Source organism: Thamnophis sirtalis, unplaced genomic scaffold (genome assembly GCF_051295495.1).
Source record: "Thamnophis sirtalis isolate CommonGarterSnake01/CBP01778 unplaced genomic scaffold, rThaSir2_p1.2 scaffold_8, whole genome shotgun sequence".
NCBI classification, from domain to species: Eukaryota; Metazoa; Chordata; class Lepidosauria; order Squamata; family Natricidae; genus Thamnophis; species Thamnophis sirtalis.
Window position 1 is genome coordinate 70,899,021 of NW_028261388.1, and position 15,780 is coordinate 70,914,800.

The following is a 15,780-nucleotide window of genomic DNA, read 5'->3' on the forward strand; positions in this document are numbered from 1 at the left end:
GTACTTCGATACTTGACTGCTTCAAAACTTGTCAAATTTGATATGCATTTTGATGGGAAAATGTTATCACATTACTCATTATTTGTTTGGCACTCAATGCACTGCAATAGGAAGAGGGGAACATCCATGGAGAACAGACAGGAAATTGCTCATGGTAGGAAGGTTAGTCAAAAATAAGCAGGCACAGCTGCAAAGGGTGGACTTAAAGCCAGCTGGAAGGTCACTGGCATAGGAAAAGGGACAGATAGGAAGGTCTTCTTAAAGTAACTATATCAAAATGGAAATCTTGCAAATTCCAAAGTTAAGATTTCTAAACACACTGCTGAAAAGGACAGTGAGAAATAATGCCATTTGATATCCGTATGTTGTCTATCTTATAGTCTGTAGCAGTGATGGTTAACCTTTTCGGCTCACATGGAAACATCGCGAACATGTGCCCACTGGGGCCACGCTCCAGAAAAGCCAAACTTCCAGGTTCTAGCGTGCATGCATGCCCAACAATCAGCTGACCAGCGCACAAGTGTAGGCCAGTTTTCAGCACTGCTGCATGCACGAAGGGAACGTGCTCTGGAAAAGCCAAACTTCTGAGTTCTGGTGTGCATGCGCACACGAGAATCAGCTGGCTGGTGCACATGTGCAGGCCAGTTTTCAGCACTGCTGCATGTGAAAGGATCACGCTCTGAAAAAGCTGAACTTCTGGGTTCTAGCGCGCATGTGCACCCCAAAATCAGCTGGCCAGCACGTATGTGCATGCTAGTTTTTAGCACTGCCGCATGCACGAAGAACAGCTGAGCATGCCAGAAACCCGGAAGACAAACAGGCAAGGCCATGTGTGCCGGGCAACATGGCTTCACGTGCCACTTTGGGCATGCGTGCCATAGGTTCGCCATCACTGTCTATGACAGTGTTTCTCAACCTTGGCAACTTGAAGATGTCTGGACTTCAACTTCAATCCGCTGGCTGGGGAATTCTGGGAGTTGAAATCCGGACATCTTCAAGTTGCCATGGTTGAGAAACACTGGTCTATAAGTTTCAATAAGATATGCTAACCATCTGACTATTGAGTTGAAACCACAAATTAACAAGAGTCAAGTTTTGGCCTTTCCCATACAAAATTTTTGATAGAGCAGCCCTCTTTTTTAACATGTCTTGGTGCAAAGCTGTCTTTTGATTCCTTGGTTTAATTTTTATCATTTTGATTTAAGAAGTTCGTCCAAATTAGAGTTTCAAACTAGGTTTTTATACTGATTCATAACCAATTTTTAAATCTTGGGACCTTCATTTGGATAGCACAATAAAAAGAGATTTGGAAACCAAGAAACCATAACTACAGGGGATTGCCTAACAGAAGGATGTAAGCAAAGAAATGCAAGCAAAGAAATCAAGAAGTAAATATGCATAGCCCCACAAATCATGTTGTTGGAGAACTTCTTATTCTTGTATCAATATATCTGAATGATTAATGTGTTAGTAACATTTGTCTTTGTCAAGAATTATCTGAGAATAGATGCCACTTCTAATAATCTTTAGGATTTAATGCATTCACTGAAAGATAAAATATAGAGTGAGTGTATAAAATGCAGAGTTAGAAAGCAATCAGAAGCAATTTTAGCCACTATTTATGGTAACTACATATATTGCTATATATTGTTATATAAATATATTAAAATGAACTTTTGTCTTTTTGACTGTCTCGTAAAGATGGATAGATAAGCACTGTAAGAAATGTAATGATATTGGAAAGAGGAAACTATCATATGGCTGACCAACCACACTCAATGTGTAGTCCTCAATGGAACTGCATCTACATGGAGGGAGGTATGCAGTGGAATACCCCAAGGCTCTGTTTTAGGCCCGGTACTCTTCATCAATGATTTGGATGAGGGAATAAATGGGGAACTCATCAAATTTGCAGATGACACCAAGCTGGCAGATATAGCCAACACTCCAGAAGACAGGCTTAAGATACAGAAGGAACTTGACAAACTTGAACATTGGGCACTATCTAATAAAATGAAATTCAATGGTTGAAAGAGTAAGGTTCTACATTTAGGCAAGAAAACCAAAATGCACAGGTACAGTATAGGTGGTACCTTGATCAATAGTAGTAACTGTGAGAGGGATCTTGGAGTCCTAGTGGACAAACATTTAAATAGGAGCCAGCCGTGTGCAGCAGCTGCCAAAAAAGCCAACACAGTTCTAGGCTGCATAAACAGAGGGATTGAATCAAGATCACGTGAAGTGTTAATACCACTTTATAATGCCTTGGTAAGGCCACACTTGGAATACTGCATTTAGTTTTGGTTGCCACAATGTAGAAAAGATGTGGAGACTCTAGAAAGAGTGCAGAGAAGCGCAACAAAGATGATTAGGGGACTGGAGGCTAAAACATATGAAGAACGGTTGCAGGAACTGGGTATGTCTAGTTTAATGAAAAGAAGGACTAGGGGAGACATGATAGCAGTGTTCCAATATCTCAGGGGTTGCCACAAAGAAGAGGGAGTCAAGCTATTCTCCAAGGCACCTGAGGGTAGAACAAGAAGCAATGGGTGGAAACTAATCAAGGAGAGAAGCAACTTAGAACTGAGGAGAAATTTCCTGACAGTTAGAACAATGAATTAGTGGAAGAGCTTGCCTCCAGAAGTTGTGAATGCCCCAACACTGGAAGTTTTTAAGAAGATGTTGGATAGCCATTTGTCTGAAACGGTATAGGGTTTCCTGCCTAGGGAGGGGGTTGGACTAGAAGACCTCCAATGTCCCTTCCAACTCTGCTATTGTATTTATGGTAAAGTTACATTTATAGGATACACATGGGCAATCATAGCCAATTGATTTCTCCTAAACTACCTTCCTAAACATTTATATCAGCCTTTCCCAGACAGATTTACTCTAGGTATGGTGAACCACAAATCATTCAGAATTCTTCCATTGGAATGATCACTGGATAATCGGGAGCATGTATGAAAGGCATTCAGCTGGGAAAACTACAACATAATTCTAGAACCGAAGAACTACTGGATTGAAGTAAGGCATGATCTCATGCCAAATGCATAAAAATCTATCCCAGTCATTCCAATTTTTGAAATATTTGCCATTAGAGCTAATCCTCGTTTAGTGACCACAATTGGGACCACCAACTCTGTCTTGGTGGTACAGTTTCTATGTGAAGCATCATGTGACTGCAGCAGCCTATCATTTTACATCCATTGCAGTCATTAAGCAAGTCACTGTGGATCATTAGGTGAGACATCATGTGACCATGACTGGAGATTTTCCTGCCAGCTTCTCCATTGAGTCTGCTTCTCAGAAGCTAGTTGCAGAGCATGCAAATGAAGTTCATGTGATCGCAGGATACAGTGGCAGTTGTAAATGCAATAACTGGTTCTGAAGTTACTTTTTCAGTGCCATTGTAACTAAACAGAGTAATCGCTAAGTAAGGTCTACCTGTATATGGCTAGGACAGTGTTTCTCAACCTTGGTGACTTTAAGTCCTGTGGACTTCAACTCCTGGGGGATTCTGGGAGTTGAAGTCCACAGGACTTAAAGTCACCAAGGTTGAGAAACACTGGGCTAGGAGATATAGGATAAAAAGTGCATGACAGCAAATCCATTTTCCTTTACTTCCCCCCCCCCCCCAATATTTTAACCATAGAACATGCTTAGTCAAATCTTTGCTTTTATTTTTCTCCAGAGAGAGTTCTATTATGTTTAGGTTTAGCTTAATGAATCAAGGGGGAGACATATTTGTGCTGGCATACACATGCAGATATACTGAACTAATTTCCCCCACTCCTCTGGTTGAGACACAACAAAACCTTGTGATAATAATAAAAAAAATACGAAGGTTCAACAGACATAAATTATTTAACCTACACAAAAATCAATTCTTACTGATCCATTTATGCAAGGAACATCATCATAATGAAGTGCCATCCCACTGGGACACGCATAGCCATTAGCAGCATTTCCTCTGTAAGGATTAGTAGAAAGAACGCGTCTGTTCATAAAACTGAAATACAAAAACAAGCAGGACAACAAATAATAAGTTCACTTTGAGAGTACATGTCTTTTCATAAAGTAAACACGCTTTTCCATAAATTGTTTTACAGGTCTCTTAAGGGATTTCTTGTAGAATACATACTGAATGACACTACAGCCTGAAGTTATGAGAAAGCTTCAATTTTTACTTACTTGTGTGTGGGGAAGGGCATAACTTGTTAAATCAAAATACAGACAATTGATTTAAAGGGCAAAGCTGAAGATTTGCTGATGACTCAATAGAAAAACTTCTCAGGAAGGAACCTACAGTTATGGAAATGAATCTGTGCCTTCAAGTGCTATCAAGAAATGGCTTTAGGTTTTCTAATCACAATGTACAACTTGGCAAAGAGAGACAAACTACACAGAATAGGAGATCGGACAATTACAGTAATAAAGCACAGTAATGCCCAGAATCTCTTTGATTTTACATAAGCAATCTTATCCTGGAGCCAAGAGCTTTGTGTGATTAGACTGAGACAGCATAAAAGTCAGGCGTTAGCTTTTTTGCTGAGAAGAAAAGGAGATATATAGCTTGAATTTGGCAAAAGAAAACAGAGAAGTCTGGCAGAGGAGACTTTAAACGTTTTCCTTATTCTTGGGGGATTTTGTAATGTTTTAGGGCTGACATTGCCTGTTTCTATCTGTGCTAAGAATGATAAACAAGTTTAAATCCCCGTGTGTTTTCTTTTAGGAAGATTGCCTTTCCTCAGTATCCATATTTTAAATTTTCATTTAGTGCTGCCTTGGGCAAATCACATTGTTCAAAAAATATTAAAATCACCAGTTGAATACAATAAATAACTATTATGAACTATTATTAAGTTCTTTGTAAAAGATTGAAAACTAAACTTTCAAAGCATTATATTTTGAAGGCACATTTCCAACATGTTATTTTGGCACCGATAACTGTTGTGGCCCAGCAGGAGCCGTTGGAGCTGCCACCAGACTCCGACAGCGAGGGGTCCTATGAGTTGGCCCTGGAAGATGTGGCGGACCCTGGACAGGGTTCCGACTCTGAGCAGGGTGCAGAGAGACTGGTTGGCCACCAGGTGTTGCCTGAGCCTTGGACCAGTGGGGAGGAGACAAGGGAGGGTGATACAGAAGCCAGCAGTGAGTTGTTCCTGGATGCACGCCATCGAAGAGCTACTAGGCGTCAGGAACAATTACGCAATTACTGGAGGTAATTACGCTCAGCTGGCGGTCATTAGGCTCCTCTCCAGACTATAAAAAAGACTCCTTGTGCCATGCCCTTCTTGCAGAAGTCAACGCTTTGACTAAAGAGAAACTAACTTGGCAGGCTGGATTGCTGCCAAGGTTTGTCTGAATTGCTACCAAGGTTTGTCGGACTTGCTGCCAAGGTCCTTATCTGTTTGTTTACTTGGCTTTCAGCCACCGAGATTCTGGTCTTGCTATTAAAGGACATTCTCATTAAGCGCATCTCAGCTTTTGTTACTGGACGGAGGAGGGGGTCAGAACAGATAACCAAATCCAATTATTTATATAGCACAATCCTAAGAGAAATGCAAGATTTGTTTTTGTATCTAGTTTTTAGTTTTCCTGAGTTATTAAATACAACAGTGTACAACAATTTTCTTATATTGTATACCATTATATTTTTTGAAAAACTACTACTGAAAGATTATTACCTTCTGTAGTTTCCAACACAATCTCTCTTAACAAACTGGGAAAACACAATGGGAATTTAAATGGGCCATAAGTTTTTGGAGGGTTTCAGCCTTGGAACAATTGATTTAGACAAACTCATTATAAAGTTCAAGGGCTGATTAGGGAAATAACACCCTGGGAGTTAGTTTTATGGAAAAAACTAACTGTAGTAAACCATCTGTAGTAAAAAAAGAAATCACCATTATCATATTTCATCTGCCACTAGAAAGAAAGATGGCATCACAGATGTAAATCAAGAAGCACCCTTCATCACAGAATCTTAAATTCTCCATGTCCTCTGCATATGTTAATATCAGCCCTTGTTGCAATTGATTCCTTTCTCTGGTTGCAGCATAACTACAGATAGTCATTGAGTTATAACCATTCATCCAGCAACTGTTCATACTTGCAATAGTACTAAACAAGTGATAGTTGCTACTAGCCCTTGGAATTCCAGCCATCAGTGTTCCTATGGCCATGGGATTATAATCCGAGCATTTAGCACCCAGCTCGCAATTTTGAAGTCACAGCGAGCTGCAGTTACATGATCACAATTTCCAACATTCCCTGCCATTTTGCATAAGCAAAGTCAATGGAGAAGCCAGCAGGAAATCAGAAATTGCAGTCTTGTGAAATTCTCCCTTAATAGCCCTTACATTCCTTGCTTCACAATGACAACCAATGGAACTGCCACTGCAAGGAGAGGCGGGGAGGCAAGGAAGGGAAACCATGGGAAATAGATTAGGATTCCAGTGGATATGCCATGCTGGGACTTGCTGTGGTGTGGCTGAGAGAGAGGGAACACGCTCCAGTCTTGTCCTTGTGTAGATCTTGTGTTATCCAAACCACAAAAAAAGTCAAAGCATTACAGGTTTCATTTTTGTAGAACTTGTGGTTGGTCCATAAGGTCTTCCAGAGTGCCATGCTTTGCTGCAGGTTACAAACTAAACATCTTATCTATTTCCTACATTCCCATATTATTAAGATTAAGTTTTGAACCAACAAAAAACGAAGTAATTCTGACATCAGAGGCTTCCCTGTCTTCCCTTGGCTACTATTCTCTTTCACTTTTTCCTTTCTTCCTCCACACCCCATTTTAAGTCACTTCTACCCAGATAAAAAGAACACCGTTTCAACCCAAGCACAGATCAAACCAGCAGAAATATGTATATGTAAAGAATCTTGTTCTCCAGATGTTGCCAGATTTTAAATTTGATTATCCCAACTATGATCATGAAGGAACTGATAAAAATACCCCACAGATTGATCACAGATTCCCTATTCAAGCATGTCTAGCAAAACTACTTAATGAGTTGCAAAATTATGTATTTGTAAGTAGGGGCATTTGTTGACATATTTTGCCTTTCAGCTTTGAGCAAGCATATCCATACTTGGGCACACTATACTATACAATATATGAAGCATATTGCATGGTACCTCCTCACCATCTCAGCTTTTTTGTTTAATAATACATAAGAATTCAGATTTCTCAACTCCAAAACGAAAGCACTGAAAAAGCCAGAGTTCTTGAAAATGCTCTTAACTGATTAAGCCCTCCTACCAGAATGTTTGCTTTGCAGCTTGAATGACACTGGCTGTCACATCCACATCTATGTAGTCATAGTGCAAAGTGCCGGGATCTGCAGAAGACCCATTCTCAGCCAGCAGAATCCCAATCCACCTGCCCATATCTTCTGAAGATGAAGCCTACACAAACGGAAGAAGAAAAATAACAGCTGAACACTGAAACATTCACTAACATATATCTAGTTTAGTTCAAGTATACATTTATTTATATAGTGAAGGAGTTCTTGAATTTCATTTTTAAAACATTTCCATGATGGCTATCAAAAATCTTGCTAAAACAAATAACCCTACTCCTCAGGATGCCAACATGGCAAAGATCAGCTTTCAGCAGTTCCTATGTGGGGGCAGAATGACAAAAGTGGCATTGTGACATGTTTCACATGGAACCTTGTAGCACGACACCATAAGATTGCTTTTAGCATTCTGATGAAAACAGAAGTTCCATAAGTGAAGAAAAAAAAAGCTCATTCCAGATTTCCTTTTGTAGTGCCCAAAGATATCCCCCCCCATTCCCACCCCCATTCTAGAGTCCAACATTTGGGCTCTCTCTCAGGTCATTAAGAGATAACATGAATACCTTAGGTTTTGATGCTTAAAATACTTTTTCCTCCTTCCAAAAGAACTCTGTCCAGACACCCTTAATGCATTATGCCAAGCCTAGAGTGATCCTTAAGGAGACATAAATTCTGCACCCCTGCCTGAGATACATGGCACTTCCAAATCTGCCCTAAGGACATGGGCAGGGTCATGCTGGCTATAGTAGAGGCTTGCTCCTTCCAGACATGGACTCTATTCCCAGTTGGCTAAAGCCTTTATCATACATTCCAAATGTCTCTTTTCTATAGACTTCAATCTGGATAAATTAAGTGTAAGGGAGAGGGAGGGAAGGAGGGAGAGGGAGAGAGTGAATATGACTGAATTAAGAATGAATATTCACTGGAACTGGTCTGTGCCCTGATATTGATATTCAGTTCAATAGGATTGTTTACTGCAGTGGTTCCCAAACTTTTTCAGTCCACCACCCCCTTGGTGCTACAAACTGATCCTCAGTGCCCCCCACCCAGTGGTTGAATTCAATTTTTTTTACTACCGGTTCTGTGGGTGTGGTTGGTGGGCGTGGCTGGGGGGGTCATGTGACTGGGCGGTTTGCACGACGGAAGAAAGATAGTAACAGTAAAATTCAAAACTAACAATTAATTGCACATTTATTGAAAATCCAATTTAAAAACCTTTTTACTTAACGTTAATTCAACAAAATTGTTGAACATGATCCAGTGATACCAGGTTTTCAAAGTCTGATAGTCATTTATCAAGAACCTTAGTAACTAGCAACTTAGTAAATTCAGTAAAATTTAGTAACTATTTCACTGTTCAGTAAATTCTTAATATGATGGATAGGCTTGATGAAGAGATACCAGTTTCCCAATGTCTGGTTTTAAGTCACTTAGCAGGAGTCTTAAATCACCACGTTCAGTAATCTGGAGTCAATTTCTTTCCTTGGAGAGAAGTTGGATGACCACACTGAAGCCACGTTCCACCAAATATGATGTTGGAAATGCAACAAGGAGCTTCTTAACCACTGTCCATAGTGCAGGATAGCGATCAGAAATTTCTTTCTGTAACCAAAACTCTTGGTACGATTTCTTAAACTTTGGCTTCAGCTCAATGCCATTTTGCAACTCTATGAGTTGTTCCTCCACTACCCCATCTTCCTCGGTATCTGAAAATGGATTTATCACCCAATCTGGAATTTCCATCAAAAGAAGATCCTGATATCACTCAGACATCTAAGTCTTAGAATGTCAGAGAAACAACTTTAGCCGGATAGTCACATCCCTGCAATAACATCATTGTAATTTTCAGTTTCATTAATTTTCACAATAGCTTTGCTACTAACCCCTTCCAAACCATCTGCATAGTCTTTAACATTTGGTGGTCTAAATATCAAAAACGGTTGACTCACATGACTCATCTAAGCAAAACTGAAGTACAATCTATTTTTCCTTTTTTTAAAAAAATCTCAATTTTAAGATTTGTATTACTGTTTTCATCCAGTCCCCATCCAGAAATGGCAAGAAACTCTGGTGTCATTTTTTTAAAGCAACCATGGACAGATACTCATACTTGCCTTATATTATTGGCCAGGTTTCTTATTGGCTATGCTAACCAAGAGGTCCTCTGGTCATTGTTAACCCTGCTGCAAAATTTATGTGTGCACATATCCACACATACAAAGTCATACAATATAATTTTATCTCCTTCATATTACCAATTATTTTGCATGACACAGACATTTTGCCTTTAAATGCTTACATGGTTTCAATAGCTAAACTTCTGCTCGCCGAACCAACTATTCAAAACCAGTAATTCTGCAAGGAGAGAGGATGGGAATGGGGATATTTCAAAAACTAAACACATATCCTAAAAGAAAATCCACCCGCGACCAGCATTGAGTGGAGCTTTTATAAGCTTTAGAATAAATGAGCTGGAAGGGACCTTGGAGGTCTTCTGGTCCAGCCCCCTGGTCAAGCAGGAGAACCTATACCAGAGATCTTCAAACTTGGCAACTTTAAGACTTCTGGACTTCAACTCCCACAATTCTCCAGATAGCTATGGACTTCAACTCCCAGATATGCTGGCTGGAGAATTGTGGGAGTTGAAGTCCACAAGTCTTAAAGTTGCCAAGTTTGGGGACTCCTGACCTATACTATAATAGTATATACATATAATATACTATACCTATATCAAAGAAAGCTCCCGTGAGTTTAACAACACCCGTATTTGCAAGGCTAGAAACGGAAGATTGCAATGCGAACTCCCTCCTGCTGGTAATCCAAACCTCCCTAACCAAAATCCACACCACCAAAAGAGAGCGACCGCACTTCCACTCATCACTCCCTCCCCCCAGTTACTTTTATCCAGCAGCGTCTCCATGCAAAGGAAAAGGATGGCATGAAATATGTGACCGTTTTTTAAACCAGTGGCAAAGAGCTCTCTCACAAACTCAACTAGAATTCGATTGGTGGGGTTCCCGCTCCCTAACAACACCGTGCACTATCTCCCCGCCCACCGACCATTTTTAAAAAAACCTTTTCACAAGCCAAGCCGGTTGATTAAGATGCCGGCAGTGTTGGGGGGTGGGCAATTGAAGCGGCGCGCGGCCCTCTCCTGGGAGGAAGGCGCTGATTGGAGGGGAGGGTGGCGACGTTGCTTAAATGGAAACCCACAGCTATTTCCATGTTTGTTTGGTAATCTTGTCCTTCTGCCCATGCTGATGGGCTTTTAACAGTCCATCTTCTGCTCGGAAAGTTTCTCCTTTCCATCTGACAATTAGCTAAGGGGAAGCTACCAACCTAGGGGCGACACCCTCTGCAGCTAACACAATACATAATCTTTTTTTCCTCGCCCTCTTAGCGCCCCACCACCACTGCCCCTTGCCTCTTAGGGCCCCCCTAAGTCATCCCCCCCCAGGGCACGGTACCACCCACTTTGGGAACCACTGGTTTACTGCCTTCTTAAATGTCTTGAGTTTGAGAATTTCTGGAAACAGAGTATTGCAAAATAGTCTAATTAATAGTATTAATTACAGGATAGATTTCTTATTTCAGAAGCAAGATTCTTAGATTCTGTTTATGTTATTTCTTTAAAATATACCTCTAATACTGCAACCTCCTGACCATTTCGAAGCAAGCGGAATGTCAGGGGATGTTTGGAATCCAATCCTGGAATAACTTCACAGCCACGGAGAGGGATAGAAACAATGTGAGTCTTTAGATCTGTCCTGTCTTTGTGGAGTATAAGCTTATTATCTTTCACTCTGCACCAGCGCTCACGCCAACGGTTATTTGATAGCACATTAAGATATCCTGCAAAACATAAAAACAAATTTCTTAAAGTTTTCTAATATATATTCACAATTTATTGTCAGGCACAAAAAACCAGGACTACGCAAGTGTCAATTAAACTGATTTAACACTGAAGCCTACATATATGTGGAGTGTGGTAAGAAATCCAGAACCTGGAGTGACTTTAATCGCCATAAGAAGACACACAGCAGAAGAAGCCGATTCTAATTGGTTCGTGTTGATTCTCAAAATTAGCTTCCTGCCCACAGAAGTGTCCCAGGAGAATCTGTAGAAATGCATGGAATATGGGAAGAGCTTTCAAAGCAGCAGAAAAGTCTTGATCTTAAAAACACTTAAAAAGAAGTGTTGCCTTGTATAACTAGGAATTAACTTTTCGATATTAGATCTTTGTGCTAGACTAGAGTAAATAAGATAACAAAGAATAAGAATAGAATAGAAATAGCATCAATATAGAAATAGGAATGGAAGGAATTCTCTCATTGGCCAAGTGTGACTGGGCATACAAGGCATGTGTTACAATGTGTTTATTGTAAGCCGCCCTGAGTCCCCTCAGGGAAAAGGGCGGCCTATAAATGTCATTAAAATGATTAAAAAATGATAAAAAATGATAGGAATTATCTCAGCTAACAGTCAACGCCTGGCTCGAGTTAGATATATGGCAATGGTTGTCTTACATATTTTTATGACAAGACATGAATTACCTTTTTACCACACAGTGAAAAATTTCTTAATTTCAGAATTTTCTTCCCTTTATTTAAAATAGAAGATTATTAATGCTATTAGTTTGTGTATTGCAGTGGTTCCCAAACTTGGCAACTTTAAGACTTGTGGACTTCAACTCCCAGAATTCTCCAGCCAGCAGAGCTAGCTGGAGAATTCTGGGAGTTGAAGTGCACAAGTCTTAAAGTTGCCAAGTTTGGGAACCACTGGTGTATTGCAAATGCAAAAGAAACTTATTATGGAAGAATTTATCAGGTAGCCCTAGACTTATGATCATAATTGATTTCCTAAGGATGAGCTCCAGCACAAGTCCAAAAGCTCAGAAGACTAAATTCCTGGTCCTGACCTGATTGGATCCTGTAATATTATCCGAGGACACGTATATATGCCTTCATTTGAGATCAGAATTGAGACCAGAATTACAGTTGTAAATCATGGCAGTTGTTAAGTGATTTATCACATAACTGACTTGATTTGACTTTTTTTTGCAGTAGTTGTTAAGTGAACAGATTGTTTCGTTTCCAGCAAAAAAAACCACCACAAATTTCAATCACATGACCACAGAATTCTGCAAATAGCCATAAAGGTGAGCTGGTTGCCGAGTGCCCCAAATGCAATCATGTGACAGGGGCAGGGCGCATTATAACTTCAAATCCAAGTCATAAGTACCTTTTTGTGGGTCTGCTGTAACTTCAAACTGTTGCTAAGCGCCCAGTTGCTAAATTGAGGATTGCCTGTACAAGACAATTATTTTATAGGGGGGGGGGGGAAATCACACAATCTCGGGACACTATATAAATGACCATTCACTATTGCCACAAAGCAAAGACAAATATAGCAATATTAGAGAAAATTATGAAAGAGGACAGGAGAGGGTAGAAGCTGAATAAGAGGTTTCTATTCTAGGAGATAGGTGGGACTATAACAGAAAAATGGAGAAGACTGAAAGCCATGGGCGTTAGTTGCCAACTAGGGTGGTGAAAATCAGGAACAAAGGTGCTTACAAAGGTATTTGCACAGATACATGATACTGCATAATCCTGAATCATAAAACTGTTCAGATCATTTGGAGTGTGCGTCTGTGTGTGTGTGTGTTGGGGGGGGGGGGATGGGTTACAGGGAGTGTGAGATCAGTAAAGTAGAAAGATTGGGCAATGTTAACCTGAGGAGTGAGAGTTGCTAGTTGTTTTTCACTGACACATTGTGTGGGTAAATATCCTCCAGACAGTAACCAGAGCCATTAGACATAGTTTAAAATTTTAAAAAAACTGGAAAACCAGGTAATTCGAATGGAATTATTTAGTGGACTACGGTGTTTAAAGCAGTCTGACAACATATTTGTAGAGTGAAAACTTTTAGAAAAACAAAGTAGTGTGCATAGAGACTGGGAACAAGAAAAATCTGGTTTCTTTTTAGAAAGAAATCAAATAACATTTCCCACCAATAAATTGTTTATATAAGACTGTGATGGGGAACTTATGGCACGTGTGCCACAGGTGGCCACATTTGCCAGCCCAGCAGCCCTCAGCTCCGGCGTGCATGTATGCGCTGGCCACCTGATTTTCGGCCTTCCAGAGAGCCGGGGGGGGGGGAAGGCTGTTTTCACCCTCCCCAGGCTTCAGGAAAGCCTCCAGAGCCTGGGGAGGGCGAAAACTCCCCCCCTGAGCATGTTGGGGGGGATTTGTGTGCGCATGCACAGGTGGGCGGGCATGTGTGCATACGCAATAGCAAACGCACACACAATTTCGGCACACCTTTAGAAAAAGGTTAGCCATCACTGCTATAAGAGATCATAAGAAGTCACTTACCACATGTTGGTATATCTTCTTCAGCAGATGAGGTCTGTTCATCCGTAGATGGCTTTTTTTTCCCTAGCCCAATTATCTTTGTTATCTTCTTCCCTGTTACTTTAGGAACAGTGCCTTTGGAGTCCACCTTTGAGCTCTTTTTCCTCTTTACTATCAACCAAACACATACACACAGATAGCTAAGTCTTCTAAGATTTTAAAAGAGACTTTTATCAAATAGCAGAAGCTGGCACAAAAAATATTTTACCAAGCAGAAGCAGCTGAGTTGCCTTTACTGAAAATCAGTTCAGAACCCCAAATTCATTGTCTCATTCATGACAAATCACTGATGGCACGTCACTTTTTAAAAAAATCTTAAACTTAAACTTGAACTCTTAGTTTGGATGTCACTTTTAGAATCTGGCACAGGTAATATACATTATCCCAGCACTTGGTTTTTAAACAGTAACAAGCAGTAAAAGTGCCAAATGGTTTGTGCCAGTGCAATACGTGTTCTTCATTTAATGCAGACATGGAACAGTTCTTTTACTCATAAACTATAGCTCTTCAACAATGTTGAAGAACTGCAGGATGTAACATTAAAGGTAGATTCCCTACATGTAATATACCAGATCCTTCTTTGTGAGCAAAGTTGGTCTCTACTTACTTATATTTTCAAGCAGCAAATATTTCCAGTATTAATTAAAATGATCTGTTAGGTTTTCCTATTGTATATTCTCCCAAGTTTGCAATTTGTTTTCTAAATAAAGGGCTTAATTCAATTGAGCCTTTCAATTTTCATATATTACCATATCTACTCTCAGTATGAGTCCCAGCCATGGCAACTGGTAGTGGAATGGGAGTGACGTAGGAGACGCCCTGCTGGCTGCGGCCGCCACCAGATGAGATGGGGAAGGGGCTGTTCCAGCCACAGCCACTGCCTCATGCTGCCAGCATCAGGACAACCTAGTTTTATCTAAATGGATTGTCAATCTCCAAACAAAACTAATCAATTTAAATTAGAATAGATTCATCATAAGCTTTCCTATTTAAAATATTCAAACATGTGAAAGAAAAGCAAGTTAGGTAAATGCAAAATTTGCACGTACATTTAACCCAACAATTATATAACCCAGTTGTTTATGATAACCTGGCTTCCTGCACATTTGCACTTGATATTCTTAATTATATCAACTACACATTTTGACTTAAAGTCCTTTTTGTTTTAGAAACAAAAGAGCAAAAGGCTCAGTAGTGAATTGGATGCAAAACTGGCTAGCCAACTATCCATTTCGCAAGTCACCTATACATTGAGCAAACTTAAACTGATTACATTCGCAATATACACTAACCAGTCAGAGCACCATCTGGGCAATCCTTGCAATATTTATTTTATTTATTTATTTATTTATTAAATATATTTATATGCTGCCCAATCCCGAAGGACTCCGGGCGGCTTACAAAAAATATAAGAAAAAACACATAACGATAAAAGAAAACAATTTAAAAACAACAAACACCCTCATACATTCATTCTAGTCGGGGCTGGACCTCAACAGTGAGGTCAACAGCCCCAGGCCTGCTGAAACAGCCAAGTTTTTACAGCTTTCCTGAAGGCCATGAGTGTGGGTATGGTCCGGATTTCCGGGGGGAGCTGATTCCAGAGAGTCGGAGACGCCACAGAGAAGGTTCTCCTCCGAGGGCCCGCCAGCTGACACTGTTTGGCTGACGGCATCTGAAGGAGGCCCAATCTGTGGGATCTTACTGGATATTTTTGGGTTTGCATAACAGGGTCTACTTGAATTCCAAAGCATTACTTTTCTATTATTCAACAAAATACTCAGGAACTGAAAATTGATGCCAGAGCCTTATGGCCTTTTATGCCTCAAAAAACCTACACTGAACTGAATTCTGGGCTTCTTGGTCTTGTTGACTTGGCACCAGTTCCGCACTACTGACAATGTTGACTGCTATTAGGAACAATAGTGACACGAGGAAGGCTGTAGTGTCCCCATCCATGTCATCCTCCAGTAAAGCATTAATTAAATCACAATTTTTTTGTGCCGAAGGTTAACGCAGCAGCATCCTCATTCCATTTTTAATTACTTGCAGGG

The 15,780-nt window shown here is 40.3% G+C and overlaps 1 protein-coding gene across 5 annotated transcripts in view; it reads right to left on the reverse strand.

Moving 5' to 3' along the window:
- Positions 1-15,780, reverse strand: part of AFAP1 (actin filament associated protein 1) — a 66,893-nt gene that overhangs the window by 18,083 nt on the left and 33,030 nt on the right. For 3 of the 5 annotated variants that reach the window (XR_015697552.1, XM_087721885.1, XM_087721883.1), the window contains exons 9-12: positions 13,688-13,837; positions 10,948-11,159; positions 7,268-7,413; positions 3,874-4,009 (exon numbers count right to left, since the gene is read on the reverse strand). Coding sequence is in view for 4 of the 5 variants with exons in the window: in XM_087721885.1 (XP_087578011.1) it covers positions 3,874-4,009; positions 7,268-7,413; positions 10,948-11,159; positions 13,688-13,837 (644 nt within the window). In the remaining variant the exon portion in view is untranslated. The remainder of the gene's footprint in view (positions 1-3,873; positions 4,010-7,267; positions 7,414-10,947; positions 11,160-13,687; positions 13,838-15,780) is intronic. The other 2 variants (XM_087721886.1, XM_087721884.1) reach the window with 1 other exon arrangement.